The sequence below is a fragment of the Dreissena polymorpha genome, chromosome 4, assembly GCF_020536995.1.
Source record: "Dreissena polymorpha isolate Duluth1 chromosome 4, UMN_Dpol_1.0, whole genome shotgun sequence".
NCBI lineage: Eukaryota > Metazoa > Mollusca > Bivalvia > Myida > Dreissenidae > Dreissena > Dreissena polymorpha.
Window position 1 is genome coordinate 44,144,678 of NC_068358.1, and position 27,177 is coordinate 44,171,854.

General features: G+C 35.4%; 1 protein-coding gene, 1 long non-coding RNA gene and 1 other non-coding gene across 3 annotated transcripts; 2 read left to right on the forward strand and 1 right to left on the reverse strand.

Annotated features, from left to right (window-relative positions):
• LOC127878379 (receptor-type tyrosine-protein phosphatase mu-like) lies at nucleotides 1–26,816 on the forward strand. Its single transcript, XM_052424904.1, has 21 exons — nucleotides 1–121; nucleotides 443–589; nucleotides 1,076–1,216; nucleotides 1,381–1,483; nucleotides 1,864–1,982; nucleotides 2,342–2,490; nucleotides 4,170–4,257; nucleotides 6,435–6,511; nucleotides 6,776–6,812; nucleotides 12,390–12,487; nucleotides 14,674–14,793; nucleotides 19,248–19,402; nucleotides 19,691–19,826; nucleotides 20,920–21,069; nucleotides 21,367–21,490; nucleotides 21,813–21,886; nucleotides 22,235–22,363; nucleotides 23,321–23,446; nucleotides 23,933–24,093; nucleotides 24,396–24,531; nucleotides 25,949–26,816. The coding sequence occupies exons 1-21, from the start codon at nucleotides 109–111 to the stop codon at nucleotides 26,024–26,026; spliced, it is 2,361 nt and encodes a 786-aa protein (XP_052280864.1). The 5' UTR covers nucleotides 1–108; the 3' UTR covers nucleotides 26,027–26,816.
• LOC127879275 (uncharacterized) lies at nucleotides 8,564–10,379 on the forward strand. The gene is made up of 3 exons (XR_008048990.1): nucleotides 8,564–8,961; nucleotides 9,671–9,783; nucleotides 10,086–10,379. It is a non-coding gene; the product is annotated as an uncharacterized LOC127879275 (long non-coding RNA).
• Nucleotides 15,262–15,343, reverse strand: Trnal-aag (transfer RNA leucine (anticodon AAG)). The gene has a single exon. It is a non-coding gene; the product is annotated as a tRNA-Leu (tRNA).
• Nucleotides 26,817–27,177: the final 361 nt, after the last annotated feature.

A 27,177-nucleotide genomic window follows, 5' to 3' on the forward strand; every position in this document is an offset into this window, starting at 1 on the left:
CAGCGACGATGCGGTAATTGCAGGAACAACGTCACGTGTCATCGCAATACCGGTGTCTGTGACGTAAGTTGCGCAGACGGGGTGCACATTCCGTACAACGAAAAACAAATGTGCGACAAAGGTGACTTTATTGTTTCCATATGAGTAACGCATGATTTCTGACGTTAAAAGTGTTACATTTCCTATTATATGCAGCATTATTTTTATATAAAAGTATGTTTCAAATAGTTGCCTACATTGCATACCTGGTTATCAATCACGGATAACGGATCCTTTAAAACGCATTAAACTTTAACATTAACGTGCCCTTTCTTAAACGTGTCGGTCGACAAACAGAAACGTGTAATTGTTTTTGTATTGGTTAATAAGAGTAACTACGGTAGAACACGATATAAGTAATCTTTTCTTGAATACGCATTGCTTTAAGTTAAAATTTTTACAGAGTGTCGCGACGGAACATACGGCTTTAACTGTACATCGCAGTGCGACTCAGATAAATGCTCCGGAAGTGACGTTTGTGACAAAGAGTCTGGTGCCTGTCTCCAGGGATGCCTGTATCCCGGCTTTATGGAGCCGGACTGTACGGAAAGTGAGGTTACATTCCACTAATATAAGATCGAGATTTTTATTATGTGGTCAATTTATTATTATTATTCTAACCGATACTTGGGAATTAGCCAATTTGTTTCACGTGCGTGGTTTCATCCGTCGCGTTTGCTGTATTTCACGAGATGCTGGTATACCACTCAATGTTATTATATAACTATCCACATACACAAATTGAATGTATTATATGCACTATCACATAGATATCACCTTTATAACTTGTTATCGTGTACATTTTTTTTTATTATAAAATCATGAAACGGTTTATCGATACCCATGTCTCAGTGTTCGAGCTTTATTGCCATTGAAATATTCAACTAACCATAAGTATGCGATTGAGGTCATTTTTAATGTCATTTAACATGCATATGAATAAAAATTGTAACATAGGATACAACACAAGATTTAAGGTCACGACGAACATAATCCCACAAATGAAATAAAACTGGAAACATGTGTCTATTTGCAGTCTGTCTTGACGGCACGTACGGTACTGCGTGCTCCCGTGTGTGCGGACTGTGCGCCGATGACCAGCCATGTAACAAGACCACCGGCGTCTGTCCGTTCGGCTGTGCGGAAGGATTCTTAGGGGATCTTTGTGACACAAAAGGTTCGCGAATAACTGAGGCTTAAATATGTGCCTTAACTAAAACCATTTAAAAGAAAAGCATATACTGATCCTCTGATATAAGATCATACTTTTCATAAAGTAAACTCTTGAGCAGCAAATAACAATGACTTGTATTTTAGTTCACTAATATTATTTGTTTGCAGATACGGCTCTGGCAGGAGTCAGCGTGGCTCTGTTGATTATAGGTGTTCTCTTCTTGGTGGCCGGTCTAATGGGACTCGCCTTCGGACTTTGGGTGTACAAGAAGTAAGAACATAATGATAACTAAAGGGGTTCATAATGAACTCGTACGTACTGAAAATAACGGCAGAGAATGACAAGAATTAATGGTGGTAGTAGTGATGCTGCTGATGATGAAAATGACGCTGAAGATTAAGATTAAGATAAGAAAAAGATGAAGAAAAGAAGAAAATGAATATAATGATAATGATGATGATTATTATGAAGTTTGCGATGATGATGATGATGATGATGATGATAATGATAATGATAATGATGATGATGATGATGACGATGATGATGATGATGATGATGATGGTGCTGCTGCTGCTGCTGCTACTGCTGCTGATGATGATGATGCTAATAATGATGATAATTATGATGATAATTTTTTTTAATTATTTTAGGGGCACTTTACCATGGGCAGGTGTTCAGATACGATTGAAAGAAAAACGAATTCGGAAAGAAAAACAACGCAACTTCTCCGTCGTATCGCAAGTGTATGAGAACAACATCAACTCTGGCGGTAATTTAATAACTTATCGTTCTTCGAGAAAAACTTATCAAATGCGATTCGTTTAAATTGTATTTATTAATGTATCGTTCTTTCAATGGGTAGATTATTTAAGTAGTGTGAATTTAGTGCCGACGTTTAATGTTAAAAAACGGAGCATTGATATACAAATAAACACATATTTACGACAATAATTAAGACTTTAATAATGGGATTTTAACAAAATGTATAATCATTTAGAATTCAATGAACACATAATCCAATGAACGTGTCCGAAAATGTCCGCACATTAATGTGTTATGGTACACTGAGATATAACGCCATCCGTAAAACGACATGCATCTTTGCTAAATGCATCCTTTCTCTTGTAGAGACGGACTTGAAACTGAAGCGCAAAAACTCGAGCCAAGGCCACGAGATCCCCAAGACACAGCCCCGGGGCATGCTGGCCGTGAAAGACTTCTGGGAATTTACACAGGACATCAAGAGCAAGAGACAAGAGCTCATCCAGCAATTCAAGGCATGCGATCATTTTATTATATTGAGGAATTCCTGTTTTAATCCCCCGTCTCTCAAAGTGTGACGCATCAAGCTTTGTGCCTGCCCTTGCGTACGTACGTCCGTCCGTTCGTGTGTCCATAGATCCACTCGTTTGTCTCTACATCCATGCGTTCCACAGTTAATGATCTCCACACTTCTTTAACTGCTGGATGGACTTCGCTCAAAAGTTTACAGCTGCTTGATGTTTATACTTAAATTATCTTAAAAGTAGGAATTTGGACTGCATCAAGTTTTGTTAGAACTTTTGTCCTCTGTCCGTTTTTAAAATATCTTGTCCCCTAAATAGTTTGCATTTAATTCATGATAAACTCCTCGGCACATTTGTCCCAAACCTTAACACCTAATAACGTTAATTTGTACCTGACCGTACAGTGAGGTACATTGCTGCTTTTACGATCGACTTGTCCGCAATAGTCTTATTTTCACACTCGCTCATTATAATTGAATATTACTCGTATAACGAAATGTTTTATCTGCTTTTTGTCTTAAGACAAGAAAAACATGCACAAATCAGTTTTGTTCGCAGAAATCCATTTGTTCATGCGCACGAGTAAGTCATATCCCGGATGAGAGTCTTATACAAGTAAATGAATGATCTAATACAACTTGGAAGAAAATGTTCTCAAACATCAATCTGAACAATTTCTTGTCAATATTTGGTTTTTGATTAATCAGAAAATAAAAGTGTTGCTTAGAAGTGTCTGAGAGTGAAGGTTTATTTTAATTTAATTCCTTAAAAACACATGCAGAACGTTGTGAAACCACACTCTTAATGATATTAATGACGGACAAAAAGAGTACCTATTTACAAAAAGACCAATCCTTTGTATGTTTCTTAAAAAAATATTTGCATTTGCAAATTTTTTAAGTCGCTTTCTTGAGAAAGATCAAAATGTAATTGACAATCATCAGAAACTCCGATTAAATCTTCATGCATGAGCCTGACAAGCACTATGAACAACGCCTATTATATATACATACATGAGCTGACAAGCACTATGAACAACGCCTATTATATATAAATACATGAGCTGACAAGCCTTACGAACAACGCTCCTTATATATACATGTATGACTGACAAGTACTATGAACAACGCTCATTCAATAAACATGTTTGAGCCGACGAACACTTTGAACAACGCCGATGACATATACATGAATGAGCTGACAATCAATATGAGCATCGCCCATAATGTATACATACATAAGCTAATAAGCACTATAAGCAACGACCATTACATATACATTCATGAGCTGACAATAATTATGAGCAACGCATATAAATTGTAATATATACTTGCATAAGCTGACAAGCACTATCAACAACGCCCATTGCATATATATGAAAGCGAAAACTAACTTTTATATTATATGACTTTAATATTTGACAGGAAATACCTCATGGGCGACGCAACGCGATATATATATAACATGACTTACTCAATATTTCACAGAAATGCATGGGCAAGCCAACGCTTTATATTATAAGACTTATTTAATATTTGACAAAAACGACTTATTCAGCCTGATCTTTGTTCTTTTTAGTTTCTCGTGTAACCGTTATAATTATACTCATTTAATTTATTGTTTTGTACTCAAATATTTAAAATTTTAAAATTTACATGTATACATTTCAGGATTTGCCCCTTGGTTTAACGCACCCATGTGAAACTGCAAAAAAGGCACAGAACCTGAGAAAGAACCGGTATAAGGAGATCTTCGCTTGTAAGTATTTCAACACATGAATAGATATGTTAGGATGGATTGCTCAGGTTAGCGGGTTCGATTGCGGGCCCGTCCACTCCTTTCTACGACCACATATCTCTGAATCAAGTAGCTTCATTTTCAGTTACTAGCACAAGTGTTTGCACATGGTACCGGATTGAACAATAATACAGAGTATGTAACAAGTAAAGTTCACTGGCAAATCACAAAACTGTGGTTTTGTTTCAAATAAGTTGTCGAGAAATGCCCCAAATGTCATCATTTGTGATAGCCACATTTAAACATAAACAAGTACCTGCTGCTCGGCCTCAATTGACATGTCGCCGCCTGTCAATCAAATCATTATCTAAGAATTGATCTACCAATCAGCGATCGATTAATCGGGCGCGTTAGCTAGCAACGAACTGTCCGCCATTTTCCTAGACAAGCTATGTCTTGGTTCACTTTTATTTCAACGAGTTTTTTTTGTTTTCCTCTTTAAAAAAACGTAGATTAAAAATGGTATAACGGTTTCAATGGGGATTATGTAACTCGGACATTGATATCGATATCCTGAAAGATTAGTTGGTGGCATTGAATTTATATCGTTTCCAAAGCCGAAAAGAGATCTTGAGAAGTGTAAGAGATGTATAAATGCATGCGGTCGTCCCCACGAACAACTGAACGTCAACACTCTCAAAGACAATTACAATATATTTTTATCGAATAAACTAGCAGATTTAAATAGTTTATGTTATCGATCTGATCATCACATAATAGTTAATGTTTTTTTAATTGTTTTATCAGTTACTAGGTGATTAATAGAAGCAATGTTCATCTGCATTACTTTTAGAGAAATAAAACCCAGCATGAAGCCTAATTCATGCTGTGTTTTATTACTCATACAGTAATGCACTTTATTGCCAGTATACATGTTATTAGAAGGTGACACGTGATCTTATCTTAATAATTTGGTGTCACCAATAAACGCTTTTAATCCACACTTGGAGATCGAATGCCTTATTCTCTTTTTTTCAACGAGTTTCGTTTATTTTGTTTGGAAAAAAATGAAATATGGCAAAAACGGTGTAAATAGGGTTAATGTAACTCCAGAAAGATAAGTTACATTAATTAAATATATACCATTTCCAACGCGGAAATGCGGTCTTGACAAGAGCGAGTGGAAGCTTCCATGTGTAGAATTACCGATACCACTCTTATAGAACATTAATTTATTTCAAAAACTGGACATGTCATGTAAGCAATAACTACGCATTATTAAGTGTGAATTATATCACGTGTGCATGTAGAATAATAGAGAATATTGATACCCACTTTGCGTAACTTAACGTAATCCCCGTTATAAATCGAGTTTTTTTGTGTGTCAGAAACAAGTGAAAACGATTTTATGTTTCTATTTAAATAAAGACGTATCGATAAATGCCATTGTATAAGAGTTATTATTTCTGATATATATAACCAATAAATGCGTTAACTTGTGGGAAGTCGGTACCTGCGCGAGCGTCGGATACTGGTAGCTTTACCGAATTCCCCTACATGTGGGATTTTGGTACCCACTCGGTGTCAGAAAGCGCGTAAAACTTCACAGAAATCCCATTTTTAAAGCGCTATTTCGTGTCAAATACACGGGGGGGGGGATGTTTCGTTAATATTTTCGTAACTAACATGGGTAAATACCGGTGAAGAAGTGTTCATTTATTGCTAATACCACCATTACAGGTATTAACAGGTTCGATTTCGGTAAGCGCGCAAGCGTATGAAAGCGTGTTTCATTTACCGAAAACCCCGTTATAAATAGCTGATGTTCTCTATAAACGTATATTTTTTGCATTTGCAGAATAACTACATGACACAAAACCATTTTACAAGTGTTATATGGTGCCAAAAAGTCCATAAAAATCATCCGGAATATCGCGTAAATCTATATGCAGTCTATAGGCAAAGAAGCCATTTTGAAGTTAGCTTGTCTAGGTTTGCTACCCGCTGAGCCACGTGATTTAGTGGGCGGAGCGATCATCGTCCAGGCGTCATGTCAATTCAAATATATCATGTGAAAACAAATAAAACAAATATATATAAAACATCTGTACGTTTCAGTTTTACTGTTAAGTTATTGATCATTGATGGCTTATATTTGACCTTGAACGTGTACGTGCTCTTATTCCTGTTGTTTGCAGACGACCACAGCCGCGTGAAGCTCGACGCCTGGGAGGGAGATCCTGGTAATGACTACACAAATGCCTGCTACATCAATGTAAGTTGTCTTTATTATCTTGATTGGCATCTTCCTTCTCATTTCTCCTCCTCTCCTCCTCGTCCTCATCATCATTTTCGTCGTCGTCATCATGCTCATAAATCTGAATCATTTTCAACATCTCTATAAAAATCAACTCTTTTTATTTGTATGGACGTTTTTATTATATAACTCAATACGTTATTGAACAACACTAAATTACCTATTATTTCATTTCAACTTTAATATTTGCCCATTGGTGTTATTTTCCTTTTCCCTTTACAGGGCTACAACAAGCCACACATGTACATTGCGTCGCAAGGTATGTAGATAAATAAATATTGCGTCTAGAACTACATGTATACATCGGGCAGGTGGGTTTCCTCCGAGCACTTCGGTTACTCCCTACAGCATAAGACCACCCTAAAATGTAATACTAGTAACTTCCAGTGAATCTAAATAGCTAGATATTGCAGCTAGATTTCAAAATGTGTCCCAACTTTCGTGAGTCTACCAAGCAAATTAGGTAGGAGTCCTGGGACACATTCCATGTCTTCACATAATGCGGCCCTTGGCCCGGAGGGACCTAATAAACTTCGAAATACACACACACATGTCGAGTTACTTATATTGAATCGTAGACGAACATTAAATGCACTATACAGTGGTTTCTTGCATAATGGAAGATTATATCGGATATATCAACTCGCAATTTTGGTGATATTCCCAGTTGGCCCAAATATACCAACAATATAGTCGCTTGTCGTATTTAACCTATCGATATCAAGTTTGGAATTTAAAATATTAATTATATGTAGTAAATAGTCATTAGTTCAAATTTATCGTTAAAGTAAGCGCGATAAGAAACATATGGGGATAGAAAAACCTATTCGTAAACTGTGTGAAAATCTGGTAATTTTTATATTGAAAAAACTCAACCATTAAATGATAACGATAAATATATATATATATATATATATATATATATATAAAATAAAACGCTTTTATTAAATTTGCCGTAGCTTTCGACCTCTCGGTCTTCTTCAGCGGCGTTTATTTGTGAATAAGCATATCATCTTTAGCGGAAGTGACGTTATATTATCGCACGTTACATTGCGCGCCAATTTTAGTCTTTTGTGTTTAGTCCATATGGTTTGAACGTCCTCAGTTTGCGCTTCAAAAGTTGTTCGATGGGCTTCCGGTACTCGTCGGTTCCATTTAATTTTTCGAGTCCCATGACCCGGAAGTCTGCGACGCTTCGGCCGTTTGTGTAGACTGCCAACACTCCACACTTCAGATCATATGAAAAACGTATTTCCTGAACCCCCGTTAGCAGAATGCAGAAGAGACTGCCACCTTCAAGACATATTGGTTCATAAAAAACACAACCAGATGTTTTTCCGAGTTCCCAACAGGCGGACCTTGTGGGGCACAGAGGTGCGCAATCTGTCCATACATGATGGAGGCTGAAAAGTTCAGCGACACCACCGGCAAAAGCTACAATGTGCGGAACGAGGTCACCTGCAAATCCACCAATGTAGTCTACGCTGTACACTGCGAACGGCGTAAGACCTTCGTATACGTAGGAGAAACGGGAGATACCCTGTACCAGCGACATCTTCTTAACCTGTCCCGGATACGGACTCGACACAACGACCCGGTAGCCGAGCACTTCTACACAAACGGCCACAGCGTCGCAGACTTCCGGGTCATGGGACTCGAAAAATTGGAAATGGAACCGACGAGTACCGGAAGACCATCGAACAACTTTGGAAGCGCAAACTGAGGACGTTCAAACCATATAGACTAAACACAAAAGACTAAAATTGGCGCGCAATGTAACGTGCGATAATATAACGTCACTTCCGCTAAAGATGATATGCTTATTCACAAATAAACGCCGCTGAAGAAGACCGAGAGGTCGAAAGCTACGGCAAATTTAATAAAAGCGTTTTATTTTTTATAAACGGCTAAAAGCGACTTTATTATATATATATATATATATATATATATATATATATATATATATATATATATATATATATATATATATATATATATATATATATATATGTGACGTCGTCAGCGAAAATCAGTCTTGTGTACGCTGACGTTTATTTCGGGAAATCGCGAGATAAAAATCTTGTACGAAAATGCGCTGGATATTTCGTCTTTTTCATACAATTTCTCCGCTCATAATTTATGACATGCTTTGAAAATTTCCACAATATAGCATGTATATGTCCTTTAAACACTGGCACAATTGGTTGTTTGTAATCCGCTTATTTAATTCAAATTATTCCCCTTGAAAGACACTGTTTCGTTTGAGCAGTTCACAGGTAGCGCAACCTGTCTCGTAGTGTTCATTTTCAATGGCTATTAAACGCTGTAAATCAAAATGACATCGTGTACTTATGGATGTCTTCAATTGAAGAAGGTTCGGAAATGATATTTCCACATGCTTAAAATAGGTAAGTGAAATATATATATATGTGTATTTTGGCTTTGTGATTAATTTTCGCGACTCGCAAGTTTGACCCGGAAGTAAACTGTACGATAGCAACTGAATTGTTTACATGAAATGGTGGAAGATTTAAATTTGACTTTAAAATATCATGTCTAAATTTATTAACACCAACACTATTCAATGTGAAATTTCACAAGACCAGGACACTTCGTTTTTAAATTTAAATGATTTATCGAATGTAAATGAACTTTATTTTGAAACTTCTCACCCCGCTACTCAAGATTTGTTTGATGTGGTAGATGATTATGAAAGCACAGGAGTTTGAAATTCTATCAATATAGCTAATCTAATGGCTTAATAAAAAAATATACCCCTATATAGTATAAGACTAGTCTTTATACTATATAAGAGTTTTTTTTTTTTTATTTAGCCATTAGATTAGCTATATTGATAGAATTTCAAACTCCTGTGATGAAAGTGACCTTGAGTCAAACCATGATGAGTCTGATATTGATATTGATATAGAAGCTGTCAAAAAAACCCATCAGATACTGCGTTTATTGAAAAGTCTGAACTTCATGTAGCAGAAGCTGATAAACAAAACAAATTTAAGGTTGACTTTTTAAAAATGTTTAAGCACAAATTTAATTAATAATTATTATTATAAAAAAAGTGTTATGTAGATAAATAACCAATAATTTGATATTCTATAGGTTGGGAAGTTACGGTGTTGGCGAACAGCATTCTCACTATCAGTGTGACAACTGTTGCGGCCAAAATAAAAACAACATAGTCATCTGGTACCTTCTTTGGAGAGTTCTTGTAGGTAATTACAAGCCCTTAGTTATTGTGTTTCTGATAGCTTTTTTTAATGTTGAGAAATTAATTTAGCTAAACCTGTTGTTAAAAATATTTGTTTGCAGTAATGCAATTGCAAAATGGTAAAGCATGTTGATATGTAGTAAATATGTTTACAAACATATTACTCTGGTATCAATCCCAAAAGGAAAATTCTCTTAAAATAATATATTGAAATGAGTCAACATTTTTTAGTCAGTCAATTACTACAAAATACATATTCTAAATTGTAGCCTGACCTTTTTTAATAATTATTTTTTAACATTTCAGGTTTACACAGAATCATCACACTAAGCTTTATGTTGATAAGACATACAAAGTTTACACCAGATTGGCACTTTGGCATCTGAAAGTCAAAGTGGAGGTAAATTCCTTATCACAGTATGGTGTATGTGACCTGCATGATCCTTCTTGATAAACCTTGTTTGCATTTCCATAGGTCTATCCAGTTGTATAGTTCTGCCATGTAATAAAATATAAAAATAATAAAACATAAATCAATTAAAAATAGTGTGTAGGTACTTTATGTCTTGTAACAGGAAAATAAATATTCATTTTAATAGTTTCAGCTGTTTTGATGGTATGAAATTCTTGATATGGCAAACAAAATCCCATGCAAAATCATCCTTCAAACTTTGTAGTTTTCTATTACAAAAACAACAACAACAAAATAATAATTTGATAGTAGGAAAACTATATTGTGCAATTGTTTCTTAATTAAATGGTAATCTTGATACAGAAACTTCAATGCAGAAATGTTGTCTGATGTCGATGCGTCTGTGGGGTTATCGTCAAGGACGGGCCACAACATTCCCCAGCTTGTGGGGGACTCTTCCAAGCCTGTTGTTATCTAAGACAGGAAGGATTACCTTACCACATTGTTTCACCACATAAAGAATGTCACCAAATTTCATCTATTTCTATGTGTCAGCGGAGCATCCCGGTGTTGTGGATTGCAGGGAATTTAGTGACTCACCAGTAGTCAGAATCAATCTCCGAAAGGTCTCGAAAGTGAATGTTAATGTGAGCTGTGACAACCTGCCATATGAAATGTTTGCAAAAGGGCTTGATCTGGACCATCAGTGGTATTTATTTGAAAACATTCGTGAATTCTGTCGCATAGATGAACCAAAAACTTGACATGTCCGAAACGCGCTACTGGTGAGCAACAAAAAACAGACTGTGCCCCCAAAAAAAGAAGATGCATTAAGATGCGCATCTGATCTTCTCTGATGGTGCCACAACAATTACATACATCATGTATCAGTGTTTATTTTGGCCAAGGTATTGGGTGATATATTTTCCCACAAACAATGCAAAAAATCCTCTATTCCTAGGAAAGCTAAAACATGTATACGATTGCTAAATGTGTCAGTTGATACAGGTTTTGAAATGTTCAATGCAAATTTTTGTCTTAATTGCACAAGCTTGTTTTCAAGTTTTTTATATCTCATATTTACAAAACGAAAATCATTTTTTCCATGTAGATCTAACCATGCAATTGTTTTTACCTTATGGACACAGACTGCCTATCAGAAAAACTGGAAAAAAATCAGTGTGAATATTGTATTTATTTATGTTTTACAATGAAAATCCTATATTTTTGTTTGTTTGCTACATTGTTTCCATAGTAACAAAAACAAACAATTTTTATGTTTACGTTATTGTTTATTTTGTCTATATTTCTCTATCAAAAATAATGATAAATAATGATTATTTCATTTACTGAAACATTTAGTATCCAAGTGTACTTTCAACCAACACTTTTCAATGCTGTGTTTTTCCATTCTGTTGTGTTTGAGGTTACATTATACTTAAATACACATGTAACTGAATAAAAAAAGGAAATTGTTCATGGAACACACACATTATTGATTGTTATTGTTTAACTAGTTACAAAACAGTGAAAGTAATGTTGTGTTTGCCTTTAAACAAACACTTGATTGAAAATACAATTCATAGATTAATAAAAGGCGTGATTGTGTGCTCTGTTGATTATTAACATGTAGATTAGTTACCATAGCAACACAAATGGTACATTTTAAATGTCCATGATGCTGTTGTCAGTTTATTGCACTATAAATATGCATTTGACTAAAGGAAAGATTATTGTTTTAATAAAACAATGTGCTTGTTGTTTGAAAATTTTCGTTGTTTTTTTGTATTAAATGATAACTTTTCGTCACGGTAAAATGTAGGGTTGGTCACTTTGGAAGGTCATAAAATTAGTTTTGAATGTGATAAATAAAAAATCTATATCATTTTTGTGAACTACAATGTTCAGAAAATCCAAAATTGCCAAAAAGTCAAAATGTGATTTTTTGAACACAAGACTGATTTTCCCAGCTTTGGTCACATATATTGATATTTATTGATATTTATTGCATTTTAGTCACTTATGACTCTTTGGCGTATTTGATAACTGTCGCATATCTCACTGTGGATGTGAGTAGCAAGCGTGGGTATAGGAATCGGGTGTTGGCACTGATGGTGCAAATGTGCGCGGTCTTTTGAAATTCAATGGAAGTAAGTTGAATTAATTTACGCATGCTATGTACAATTACTTCTATGTAGGTCCAACTGAGGAGTTTGTTGGCGATTTCTGGCGGATGATTTGGCAAAAGAAGTGCAGTAAAATAATCATGTTGACCCGTCTCGTTGAGCACAACAAGGTATGTATGCTTTTTACTACTATAACTAGTAGTAGAAGTTGTTCGTTAGTTGTTCGCGATGATGCTTTGTAACTAATTGACCTCTGACGCCACTTTTGCGCTGCAGATATTGAGGTCTTTAAGGTCAGAATAATGCCCACCTTATGAGTATCGTAGTATTGTCTAAGCTGTTCTTGTTGCACGTTTGTATTGTCCGTTTTCGATGTCAAACTTACACGCACTTGTCCCAAAATAAATAAAAGTTGAAACAAAACAAATACAGCAGCAATAACTACAATTAAAATTAGGTTATGTCATTTTAAAGACATATGCAAACAATTAAAAAATTAAATACTCCTCGTAAAAGGTCGACCATATTTCTAACATAATTTTATATTAACGAATATTTAATATTTTATTTGCTCGTTGTCAATATACATACCCGTAGCCAGGGGGGGGGGGGGGGGGGGTGCGTTCGACAATGTTTTTTGACAGGTAAAAAAATGTGTACTATAAGTTGCACCCAACTTTATTCGACGAAAAAGCGGTTATTTATCTTTTCCTTGAATCCAGTGAGTCTTCGTATTTAAGCGTTACAATAATGTTGAATTTAATAGGCTACCGACAGGTCACCATATATGATATATTTAAATTTATCTATGAAGTCATTTCCAAGATAGACCGTGATTTTTATTTACAATTTTTAACCGCAGAATTGCTAAAATCAATAGAAGTTTTGACAGCAACATGTGAAAAGATCTATGCTGTTATAATGAATTTAAACCGTTATGACATTTGATCAGGTGGACGTTAATGTTTAATGTTCATAAATTGTGACAGATCTTGAGCATAATGGGCAAATTCGTCCTTTTTTCAATGTCCTGGTTTACACTGTTAAGGACTTTGAGACCAAATGGCCAGTAGTTTGTGGTTATAGGGTCTTTATGAAGTCTTAAGTTGTATATGTTTCTGAAATTCGTTTAGAGAACAGATAACTAATTTGTTAAAAATAGTTGACAAAAGTAAAAGTAACCAGTTATACCATTTTGTTTCTGTTTAGTAGTCAGGGTGCAGAATACGCCTGGTTTTAAGGCATTTACACACGGGCTGGGCAGAATGTAAACACACCGTTCAGAACTTAATTTTAACAAATATGTCACGTTATTGAAATACATTTGCAAAAATCTTTAGTGCATAAAAGACAGTTTTTTTGCAGTTTGTGTCGATCCTTGAGAATACGTCTGAAATCGGTGACAAAAATACAATTCGCATGAAGGATATTTGTGCAGTATAAATGAAATATTTGAAAAAAGAACACGTGCTTATTATATAAAGTAATTCTGAGGTATTTCACATTGACATACGCAGCTTAAAAATCTTTCTTTTATGCACTAGTTGAAATTCTTAAGAAAAATTGTTGTTCAAAGTTATTTGGAAAAAAGCAGCACTTAACGGTGTGTTGACTTCTAAGTCACGTGGTCCTGCACCCTAGTATTGATGCAAATTAGGGATGACCCAGTTTTGTTAAACAGTGTTTGTTGTACAATACACTATTAGCACGTGTAGAGTAATGCTAGGCCTCTAGTACTATCCATAGTAGCAGACAAACAATTGTTTTGAAAAAAATCACATATTTCCTTTTTATTTGCTTGACTTGTGAATGGTAAAATTTTGGAATGGTAGAATACACTAATTTTATCAAGATTCCAATAAATAATGATATTTTATATCGTTCTTATTGTTGATTTTACTTTCTATAAATGTGTTATTGCATATAGAAACAAAGTATGTGCGCGCAAACTAGTTTCAGGTTAAACGCCGTATAATATAATGTATTTTCGTGACTGGTCGATAAAGGTGGTAAATGTAAAACAGTAATGGGAAATAAATGTTATATCATATCCATGTCGATCAATCACTGAGTATGGTCAATGAAAGGGAAATTTCATATACAAATGCTCTATAACCTCAGTCTCTAAATACAGATAAAAAAAATCACCAGAATGCAGTGTTTTACGTTTCATTTTCAAACTTTTTCTATGGGGAGGACCTTTAAACCCCCGATTGCAGGAGGGACACCCCCTCCCGCACCTACCCCCTTCGCCACTTCGTTGCTCAATAACATTTGTTGATGGGAAAATTCCCCCCCCCCCCACTTTTCAAAACCCTGGCTACGGGCCCGATATACTATTATTTATATCCTTCAGGTGAAATGTTGCCAATATTGGCCGGATGACGGTCAAAAGATGTATGGCGCTGTCACTGTGGAGGTCAAGGACACTGACACGTTTTCTGACTACACTATTCGGACATTCGTTGTATCGGCCGTAAGTTTGATATTGTTCGCTTATGTTTAAATATGTTTTAAAAGCTTAAGTTTATCCTCTTAAATTATTAGTACTTGTGAATTGAAAATGCTTGTTTTTTATTATAAATAACTTGTTGAGAAAACGGCCTGCTTCGTGTACCATGTGAATAACGCCGGTGAATATGAAACGTGTACGTATAACAGCAATAACTAAATAAACAAATAAATGCATTTATAGAACCAGCCCTAAGATATAATATGTTACTAAAATATGTAAAATCAAATTTCATATTAAATGACAATATTGACGATAAACGCTGGTTAAACAGCTAATCTTCATTTCCTCAAGCAACGACAACAACATGATTAGAAATATTTATTTACATATACATTTTGAAATTTGTACTTTTATATTTATATTCATTAAAGTCATACTGACGTAAATTGTCGGTTCAAAGTTAATAATAAATACTTCCAAAAAAATCATTGGCAGCGGTGGGATTTGAACCCACGCCTCCGAAGAGACTGGTGCCTTAAACCAGCGCCTTAGACCGCTCGGCCACGCTACCTGTCGACGAATTCGAGATAAACATAATATATATCTAAATCGAATATGGAGTCATACGCAATGGGTTTAAATGTAGAACACACTTTGTGCATAGGAGTGTATATGACTTTAATGTAAAGCATTTTACTTCCTCATTATAAAACCAATACATAAATATGATAAAAGATTGTTAAATAACATATATTATTTAGCTTATTATTGGTAATTTATAAAATGTTATTAACTTCAATAATGACATAAAAATATTCAAGCCGACGGAGACCAACATAGTGCCGATACCGGCACGTTTACTCGCATTTGTTGTCAAAAGCATAGTATTCCTTTATTCTCATGGTATCGACCCTCCTCGTTGCATCGTGCCTTTGAGGAACAACCATCAAGAGGTGCTGGACAGTACGTGTTTTTCCATTCTTAGAAATTTTGATTTATTTGCTATTTATTAATGACTATCAACGACGATCTTTCTCATGATTTCGGGTTTTCATTTGAGAGTAGATCATGTTTATTCCAGGCCGATATCATGATTACACATAATTTTGTTATTTTGTTTTTTGTTTATAAGTAGGTTTATCAAATGTTGTCTAAGCTTCTTACTTGTGACACAAAAAAATAATTTAAGAGGAACATCAAGAACCTATTTATAGAAAAAGAACTTGCGAATAAGAAACAAATCAGAAGGGCCGATATTATGAGAAACGGTGCACATGATACTGATTACTTCATGGGGTTAAGTCTCGCCAGTATTTTGGCAAAATATTACCGAATTTAATGCAGTTTTTGTCGTTATGTACAATAATACATCTATAGGATCTGGCACGTGTTGCCATATCATACCATATTTTATTAAACGAGTTCAGGAATTTTGTTACTAAGCGAGCCTTTGGCGAGCTTACCAACGAATTTCCTGGACGAGTTTAATAAAATATGGTATGCAATGACAACGAGTTTCAGATTTGTTTATCATATGCCTTTAAATGAGCAAATTAAATAAATATTTACGCAGGGATTTATCATTATGATAAATCCCGAATATTGTTTACATTTCGTGACGTCATTTGACGTTGCAACGTCATTTCAGCAAAATAACAAAATGCCATTGGTCAATCGATCGAAAACTAAGCCAATGAAAAGGCTTAAAAAGTATATTGCACATGTATTATATAAATATATTCGTAATGGTTATATTACATGGAAAACAGAGTATGGCATGTGATAAATTAAACTCTAGATTAACGTATTAAAATGTATGTTTTTCAATCTTTTCACTTAAAATATTTAAATATTTTCATAAAGAGGGCCACTACTACTGATACACATGCTAGTATACACAGTATTCCGTGTAAGACATATTCAAACATGAGTATGTTCATATGTGTTAAAATAAACAGGTAAGAATTACGTTGTGTAAATAAAACCGTCAAATGCCTTATATTACGCTCACACAATGTAGGCGTTAAGTATGTGAGAAAACAAATAATATTAAAAATTTATAATAAAACAATCAATACAAAAAGAAAAGAGATAGCTCTTGATATCTGAAGAGAAAATGTTCTCCAAAACATTCGCGCCGATTCGGAGTTCATTTACTACAGTCATTTTGAGTAAAACCTTCTAACATGTGCACGAGCTGTGTTTGTCGTTTGAACGTCAGTCGTCAGGTCCGAAAATAAAGTAAGTTTCTAAAATGGGGCTTAAATAATTATAATTCGGCATTGAATGAATTCTAAGAGATGAAACGCATCTAGCATATAAAATAATCGTGATATATATTTTTTTACTTTACATTTGCGTCAATTATGTGTATTATAAAATAAAATGATATTTGTACATCCAATGTCTCGAACTTCACGTAAGTAGACAAAGATTTGCTCACGATTTTCCTTCAATAACTTTTATCCCGACGTCAACTTTCATGAACAAAAAACAACGAGGGAAGCACTAACACTTTAGAGCCGAAAGGGTGTATTCGTTTAAAAGAAATATAAATATAAAGTGGGTGAATATATCCGCTACTCCTTCTTGAAAAAAAACCCACACGAAAACGACGCCATCTAAGCAGTAAGTTCCAACTTACCTCACTTAAACCCAGTAGCTCCAGTTTACGCATGCCCCCCCTTCCCCCTGTTTGTAATCGGTCATTCACTTTTTCCGAAAAGTATCGCGGCATGTTTGTTAAACATTTGTAAACACTAAATATATTTCCAACGCTTCGAAATAAGAAGACATCGTAGAAAGCTATTGATTCTAGTAATGATTTTATTTTCGAGCACCAGCTCTGTTATTACAGGAATAATTCGCTATCACGACGCATGAAATAATAAATTCTTCTTCCGAGTCGCGTTGTAACATATCTTTCCTTATACTTAAAAGTTATTTTTGCGGTGTTACTTTTCGAACGTTATATAAGCATAAACACTCCAAAACTGCGACGGGAATACAAAACAAAGGTTAAAAGGCGGCGCAAACAATTATAGTTGTTTGGTCAATGGAAACTACTTTTATTTGTGCCTTTGTGACATGGATCATTGGAACTTTTCATTGCAATTTGAAGGGATCTACAAGATAAGTATTGATGCAAAGCATCAAAGGGCGTCGGGAATTTCAGTGTAAAAGGCACTCAATGAAGTTACATGGAACGATTTTTTTTCTACTGTAAATATTAATATATTGGCCGATTATTTTAAACAAAATAGAAAAAAATACTGGTATAACCATTATCTATGATTTTGTGTTATAACCCCAAATAACCATTATCTATGATGTTGTGTTATAACCCCCAAATAACCATTATCTATGATTTTGTGTTGTAACCCCCAAATATTTCATAGTTCATTTTATTTACATTTGTTTCCTTTTTTTACTGGCATCCGTGTGCAGTTTTCATTAATGGAACAGAACTGTGTAGGTTTTAAAAAATCTGCTTCATCTTGTAAGCGTAATTTCATATTTTTCTCAACTTCAAGGGGAGATGATTCTGAACTTATTCTTATGTTGCTCATTTACGATAGGGGTTGAGTACTCATTGATATGAAAACACTGCAAAAGTTTTAATGTGTTTACGAACCCCCACTCTCTCACACATATATTTCATGGGCATAATAAAAACAAAAAATGGTTACAATAAAACAGCATATTTATTTAAACTAAAATGTCTACATCAAAACAAAAAGTTAACATAGAACACAAATAAAATAATTTGATTCTACTGCGGCTCGAACCTTGGGCCTCTCACATGTGAAGCGAGCGTGTAACCACTACACTACGGAACCGCTTGAAATATCACCTTCTAACTAAGATATTAATAAGTGACTGTAGTGTAACGGTTATCAATAAAGCAATAAACCGTGTAATCGCTGTCGTCTTGTAAAATTGAAGAAAATACGCGTTAACAAAAACTCGAACAGCAAAAGTCTGCGCTATTGTTAGAAAAACCACAAAATAAATATTTTTGATTATGTTTTGTTTTTATACAAAACCAGAAAGTTTCACCGTTTCGCGTATTTGCCCAGTCCCTGTGATCTTTTATAATTGCCCAGTCCCTGTGATCAGTTATTAATTAAACGAATTAGCTTTGCATTATTGGCAATAAATGTTGTAGTAAATGTAATAGGCACAAATGCAGTACTTATTTACACTAATTTACACAAAAAAATCACCACTATGCAAGATATTCTGACAACAAAAATATATACATTGATCCGTAAAATAACTTCTCCCATAAGCGAAAAAAAAAACGTATTACATACTAGTCGCCGCACTTCAGTGCGACGCCAATAAATTATTACATAATTAATATCGCGCGAACCATGATAATGTTTTCACATGTTTTAAAGCAGTGTAATATTTCATTTATCTTGCAATACAAACGTATATGCCATACATTGTATGCGAACATTACATTTTAGCAGGGGGCGGAGAGTCGGCTCGTGAAGCACTTCCACCTGGAGAGTTGGTCGGACCGCCACGTGCCCGAGTACCCGTCATCCGTAATCCACTTTTTTAACATGATACGACACGCGGACATCAAGGAAAACAACGTGCCCATTCTCGTGCACTGCAGGTAACTCGTTTGAGTAAATGTCATTGAATCAACCATCATCATCATTATCATTCTCTTCGTCATCATCATCATCATCATCATCATCATCATTATCATCATCGTTGTCGTCGTCGTCGTCTTCGTTTTCATCGTCATCATCATCATCATCATCATCATCATCATCATCATCATCATCATCATCACCACCAACACCGCAACCAACACCAACACCACCACCACCATCATAATCATAATCATCATCATCATCATCATCATTTACTTCATCTCATAACCGGCTCCGTATTTCAGCGCGGGTATTGGAAGAACGGGCACGTTTTTGGGTCTGGATTATCTCCTAGACCAGGCCAACGCGGAGGGATACATCAACGTGTTCCAGTGCGTGCAAAACCTACGTTCTCAGCGTGTAAACATGGTACAAAATCAGGTAAACTACGTCTCTGTCTGTCTATGACTGTAATAGCTTATACACATGTATAATATAATGAAATGATTGCGATTTTATTATGCTTTGCCTCCGCTATCTCTCTTCGCGTGAATTAATATTGAAAAATTCTATTGATCATTTATTGTTATTGATTATGAATATATATTAATGCGCTCCTATTTTACACGTTTTACGAATTTGCTAACGCATAACGCAATCTATCATGCGACGGTAAACTTCAAACATAATACTCTTCCAAGACCACTAATATTTCAATTTGGTAAAGTTAATTTTTTCGCTCTTATTAACTGTATACTTAAGGCGATCTAAGCGGTAAAGTAGTATATGTATTGTGCACAACTAACGATATAAAAATGACTGCCTTACAATTTAATTAAATCAGGGGAATTGGACCAATGAACGATGCAATGACTGTATGATCAATGCGAACATCAGTTATCCGTATTGAAACCGTATCTGTAGTTTGTTTTAAGAAACTATCAGGTAGTCTAAATTTATGATTGCATCTTTAGTTCAAATAAGGATGCGATGCTCATAGTGAGCATTTGAGAGAGTATATTTCCGGCGTCAGTCGTTTATGCTTATGTTGACAACAGCTAGGTACTTCTGGAGCATATACCTCCAAAAGTAGGTAACCAGGTCAAATAACAGAGAACGATTGTTACCATTGTATAGTCAAATTTATGATTCAATCGTGATGAAACGATGTCAGAATGTTTATCTCGACACTAACTAGGATGTATTATTGTGGGTCACTTGCGTGCAAAGTAGGTCACAGTGTCAAATCACAGAAAACATATGTTACTATTTTAGAAGTCCCATTCGTGACTTAATTTCATTGAAACTAGGTCAGAATGTTTCACTTGACACAATTATAGACCCAAGAGGCCACATTTTGACTCAATCTTAATAAACCTCGGTCAGAATATTTATCTTGATAATATCTAGGCCAAGTTTGACTATTGGTATACTTGTGTCAAACATTATATCACCAGGTCAAGTCTTCACGATCATTGAACCTTGAATTCGGGTATGCGATTATAAAACCTAATCGACTTCTTGTTTTACATAGGACCAGTACGTTTTCTTGCACGAAGCAGTGGCCGAGGCGCTATTCTGCCCTAGCATAGCGATTCACAGCGAGAGGTTTCCGTACCATTACAAAAGCATGCTGGAACTCGAGCCGGGTTCCAAAACGTCGAAATTGGAACATGAGTTCGGGGTAAACAATCAATCTCTAATTTTAAATCAATTTTACTATACAGTGATCAAATTATATTAAATTCTTTTCATGCAAAACATTGTGCATTCTAAGTTAGTTTAATTATGAACAAAATTAATCGGAGAACATTTAAGATTCGGCAATTCTTGACAAATGTGTTTTTATATGTGAAAAGTGACTTTTAATGTAGGTAAGGAGAATTGATATGTGTATTAACAGAAAGAGGCCATATTTGCAATAATCTCACCTACACGCTTGCGCTGATTACTTTCATTGTCCATGTGTGTTTGTTCTCAGAAATTACAGCACGTGACAAAGTATCACGAAAGTTTGAAGACGAGCTTTTACGAGAGCGAGGAATACATCGCAGCGAAAAGCATGGAGAACGCGGAAAAGAATCGAACCCGTAACATCCTGCCCAGTGAGTGATTATAGCTTTCCTATGCATAGAGTACGAGAAATAAATTCACCATTTGGTTACTCGGTTGTTGCGTTAAATGGTATTTATTTGCTAATGTACGAACTGGAACAAAATATCACATACAGGAAGTTACCGGTATTATTTCTTTGTAAGCAAAGTAAAAACTGCTGACATAATGTTTTGTATACGTTAACACGAGCTTACCACACATATCTGGTTGTCTATCTTTCGTAAATTTAACGCAGGAATAAGAATTTCTTGAAATTGACACGCTAACTGTTCTTATATAGCAATACATCGTTTGTGTTACACAACATTCCAGATGACAGCCACAGGCCGTTCCTCAGCACGAGGGTAGAAGGCACGAACGACTACATCAACGCTGTATTCCTCTCGGTATGGCTCACATGTAATTGCAACAACTCAGAGTGAACGTATCACCTCTAGCATCCGATATGATTGCTTTGTTTCTGATAATAATAATAATAATTATTATTATTATAATAAATATAATAATAATAATAATAATAATAATAATACAAATAACAATAATAATAATAATTATAATAATAATAATAATTATTATTATTATTGTTATAAAGTACAACGACATAAAGGCGCATGCAAAAATACAACAATAATATGGTCATAATGACCCGCAGTGTAATACCGTATGTTGTCAAAAAAATTGCCATGTTCGATCGCGTACTAGTAAGTGTCCTACTATACCCTCGCCTGTTTCAGTCGTATCGCAATCCGAAGTGTTTCCTTGTGACCCAGAACCCCCTGTCGGACACTATCGTGGACTTCTGGCGCATGGTGTACGAGTACAAGGTGTGCACGATCATCACTCTGGACAGGATAACCAAGCCGGTGGGTTAAACGGAGTTCTACCCCATTTAATATTAGTTTTGTTATTCGAGTGACGGTGGATTGCAAGATACAGCATACAGGATGCGCCTCATTCCAGAAACGACGCTTGCGAGTCCCCTGTGAATCACCTTATACGCTGAAACTCGGTGTAACGCCTAATGCTAAAGAATTTTGGCATGTTAAGAATTAGCAAGGATCCAACATTCGATCATTATATTTGGCGCCAGTGTATTACGAAGGATCCGCTTCGGCACAGGCGCATCTGTGTTATGTTTTCCACACGCGGCTAGTACACATGAAGTGATAGGTCTTGCTTAACTTCATACATCAATCAAAATATTTAAGATAACGAGACCTTGTTGTGACCCCTTTTCATGATGTTGCATAACAGCTCCCATCACAGCTTGTACTTGTATTGCTCATAAGTCAAGTGAAGGTCGGTCATCTTGATACACAATATGTGAGTGTTACGTTTTATCCAAAACATGTACTTATATTCAGTATATACGGTAAACAAAAATTTTAGGTTCATTTTTAAACATTTGCACCGATTAACCTTTTCAATATAACTTTATTTTGATTATATGTTGCTTCCAATAGTTTACAATGGATACTACAGTATAAATCACCTCGGTGTGTACGTTTTACATGTGGCATTTGCAACTTTAGTTTCAAAGAACCCGTAGTACACGTCCATAAATATATCGAGATGAGCGGAAAGGGTCGATCGCAGCAAGAATGCCATTTGAAGAGAGTACAGATGGGCATATCGACTTCTGAAACAATTCTAAGATTCTAAACTATTTTTTTTTATCAGTTTGGTCAAAGTATGTAAGGTCTGAAATCACTGCTACTTGATCCATAAACAAGTTTATTTGATAATTTTTATGAGCTTATATGAAGCTTTACGTGGGTTTCGTGAAGATGCAGTATTGATGCTTTATGTGTTTGTTTCAGTCGGAGATCTACTGGCCGGTGGAGAGCGAGACAATCACATACATCCCTTTTCAGCTACAGCACGTGACCGATGTGGACCACGTGACCCACATTGAGCGGACCATAAAACTGACCAACGCAGGAGAGGTAAGCCGGTGCTGCATGTCTAGTATGTATGTATACTATATGTTTTGCATGTAACTTTTTTTTATTATGGCCATGGTCAGTTTTCCTATTAGTTATACCCCATGCTTGTCACGTCTGTTGTAAATAAGGTTATTTTGGAGGAAAAAACACAATAAATTATTTTTACAAGACACGGTTCTTAAAAATGATTCTGAATGTTTAAATGATTTAACCGATTGTAAATCAAATATCGACATGTGACGAATGAAAATAGGATAATAATGTATTGCTTAATGCGAGGACGAATTTCGATTTATAGAAACAATTTCTTGACTGAAAGATCCCCAACTCTGCAGTGTGGTATTGTGTTGTGTGTACGGTATGGTGACCAACAACACAACTACATTTGCGTGCAATAAGTATTGTGCTTAGAAGCGCATGTACCAACATCCGAATACAGATCTCAATATCGATACTATTGCTAAATTTCTCACCATTTCTCTGCAGCCGAAGGAGAAGGCCTTACTGATCAAGCAGTACGAGTGTCGGTTCTGGAGGTCCGATTCGCAGGTGCCCGTCTCAGGGGAGGGCGCCTTGCTGGCGGTCTACGAGCAGGCGCAGAAGTGGCAAGCCGTTAATGGCAGCCCGCCAATAGTGGCGCACTGTTTGTGAGTGGATATCATGAAATATAAAGAAGACATCCGTGCGACCCAGATATTGATATATAGAAACAGCAATAGCATTATCATTAAAAAAAACATATTTGTGTCGATGTGATATAAAAAATATTGTCACTTATTATAGTTAACTTTATATGTTCTTTCTGTTCAGCAGTTAAAATTAAAATGTCTCCCTTGATTAACTATTAATTTACTCATTTTTCGTTGCAATTGTATTTATTTTTTACATTAACATCAGGTTTTCGTTTGTTATAACGTCAATATCTTACAATCATCGTCTGATTTAACAGGAACGGTTCGTCCAAGAGTGGTCTATTTTGTGTCGTCACGGCAACCATAGACCGCCTCAAACACGAGCGGGAAGTGACCTTGCAGCACACACTGAAACAGATGCGCGTCAACAGACATCAGATCATTCCCACATACGTAAGTTGCATGTTATCACATGACGTTAATCATTGTGTTTTTCTTTTGGGTTTATCCGACATTCTCTCATAAAATGAACCCTAGAATATGTTATGGATTTTCACAGACAAGTATCATTGTTTAATTCTTGAAATAATTATATTTGTTTTTATTAAAATCGGATTTTGTTGCTTAATACCATCCACTGTTAATATGTATTATTTATGGATTTAATACTGATAGAGATTGATTCAGTTGTGGAGTCTTCGTTTGCTGAATTAAAAAGATTTCCTACCAACATATATCTACTATTACAATTTTGACCTATGCTTCATATACTGTTAAATGTTGAGAATATTTGTCGCTTATCGGCCCGAAGAAATAAATGAGTTTTCGTATTTCTTTAAAATATGTAAACTGGCCACAATGGAAAACGTTCCGTTTCCTCTTCAACAGGTAACAATCAATCAAGTGAAAAACTGTTTACCGATCTATTTTGTGTTATATAACGTAAAGAGATGTTCAATGCTGGGAAATCACCTCTGTTTTGAGCAGACACATAGACAACGTGTTTGGTTCCGAGACTTATACGAGTGAACTTGTCGGTATCGGCGCTGATTTAAACTGATCTTGATCGTAATGCATATTAATTCTGAATGTGTTTTGTTCCCAATAAAACCTTTCTGTGATATATTTTATGAAACGGAACATGCGCATATGTCTGTTTTCTACTCTTGTTTTAACAATTAACGCCGGATATCGTTTAAAAAAGATATTTCTTGTTGGGTTTTAAGCATTGTTAATTCAAGGTTTATATACGTTCCGCACCTAGGGCAGCATCGTGCGAGGAGATTAGTTGCTTTGTTCAACTCATTAAAACTATTTTATCCGCTAAATGGCATGAGGTACACATAGATTGATCTAGATCTAAATCACAAGCACTCGGCATAAGCTGCTACCCCCGCACCTCAGCTGCTGCCTCTGCCAAAGCTGCTACCCTCTCTAAAACCCCTCAAACTTGTTGTCTATTTGTTTTAAACACTAATACAACAAACACGTTAGTCGATTTTTAGGTATGTGACTTCGACCTTTGAAGTGCTGATCTTGGCACACCAGCCAATTTCCGAAGTAAAAAAATCTACTCACTTTTGTTTGATTTCTGATTGTGTATCAAATCGACAATTTTAGGGTTTATGGAGGGGTAGCACATGGGGAGGGGGGTTACATCTGGGAGGCATCTGATGCCGAGTGCCTTAGATCTAAATCAACTCAGCAATGAAGTGTCATTCAAACTTTATTTACCTACGATATTTTGATAGTGGGCGGCACATGTGTCGAAGAAGTCAGAAGCGAGACGTTATTTCGCACTCAACGCTAGACATAACGATTTTTACACGTACGACTATTGGCAAATTATATTTGATAATTGTCGTTTCAGGAGCAGTACAGATACTGCCATGACGTCATTATGGAGTATATGCGTTTGATAGACCCGTGTATTGGATTCGGTATTTAAAGAGAGCGATCACAACTGGATCATTGTCGAAGTTATTATGCCTTTGTTTGGACTTGATTATTTTGTGTACATTCTCTGTCATTCCCTACAATCATTAGCTCGTACATGAGTCCGAGCATTTAGTACTCATGACCTCGTTATTATTATTTTGTTATAAGTGTTCATTCATTACTCGAAACATTATTTATAAGTAAACGTATACAACTGTAAAACAATGTGTAAACATGAAAATCTCTATCGATGTATGTGGGTGGCAAACATGGTAAGTTTCCTGACGTGCCTTCAGGTAGTTTTTGGTACAAACAAGTTTTTATGAAAATCGTTGTCATTTGCTCGAGTATCTTCAGACAATTTGTGTTACAAACCAAATGTTATGAAAAAGTAGCTTTTTCAAACTAACTAGCGATTTTATATCACGTCATATTTGTAAAACAGACGAGTACATACACTCTGCTGAAATTCATTTGTAACTTACATAATCATGTGTCCGACATTAATGCAAACCATCGATCTTGCATGCTCTACTTGTACGGTTATTGTACTTAAAATGTAAAAATGTTAAAAAGGTCAGCCTATAAAATAACCATGGGTCATATCAAGTTAACTAAATATTATATGTTTTGTTAGCAGCACTTTTCCTATCAAAACGCTTTGTCTTTAAATCAGTTAAAATTAGTAACTATGTGTTAAAATGTGTTTTCGTATGCTTTGTTGATGCATGGCGTATTGTTACTATTGTACGTTTTTAATGAACCGACTTTTTGCCTTTTTGATAAACTGTACACTACAATCACGAGTTATTTTTGCTAAAATAGTTTTCTTTAAATAGTCCTTAAATTTATAAAAATATAAGCAATCACAATAGCGTTAGAGGTAATAGTAGTATGCATGGTTATACACAAACAACAACACACGAGTTAACTCATGATGAAAACTTCGACGTTGTAACATCCTCTTGATTCTAGGTTTCCTTGATTATATAATCTCACAAATTCCCTTTTCTGTTTGAAACTCGTACGTTTACTAAACATTATTTATATTCGACACAAGGATGAACTTCTCTCTAGTTTTTCATTATCTGTTGCTCCCGTGTGGTTACAAAAACGCACTTATTATTTTGGCGAAGTATGACGTTTGCTCTGCATGTTTCA

Bases quoted from the DNA above. Each gene is read 5' to 3' on its own strand.
- LOC127878379 (XM_052424904.1), top strand. The intron at 1,484-1,863 runs GTAAGAACATAA...TAATTATTTTAG, and splicing joins GGACTTTGGGTGTACAAGAA to GGGCACTTTACCATGGGCAG. The intron at 19,403-19,690 runs GTAACTCGTTTG...TCCGTATTTCAG, and splicing joins CCCATTCTCGTGCACTGCAG to CGCGGGTATTGGAAGAACGG.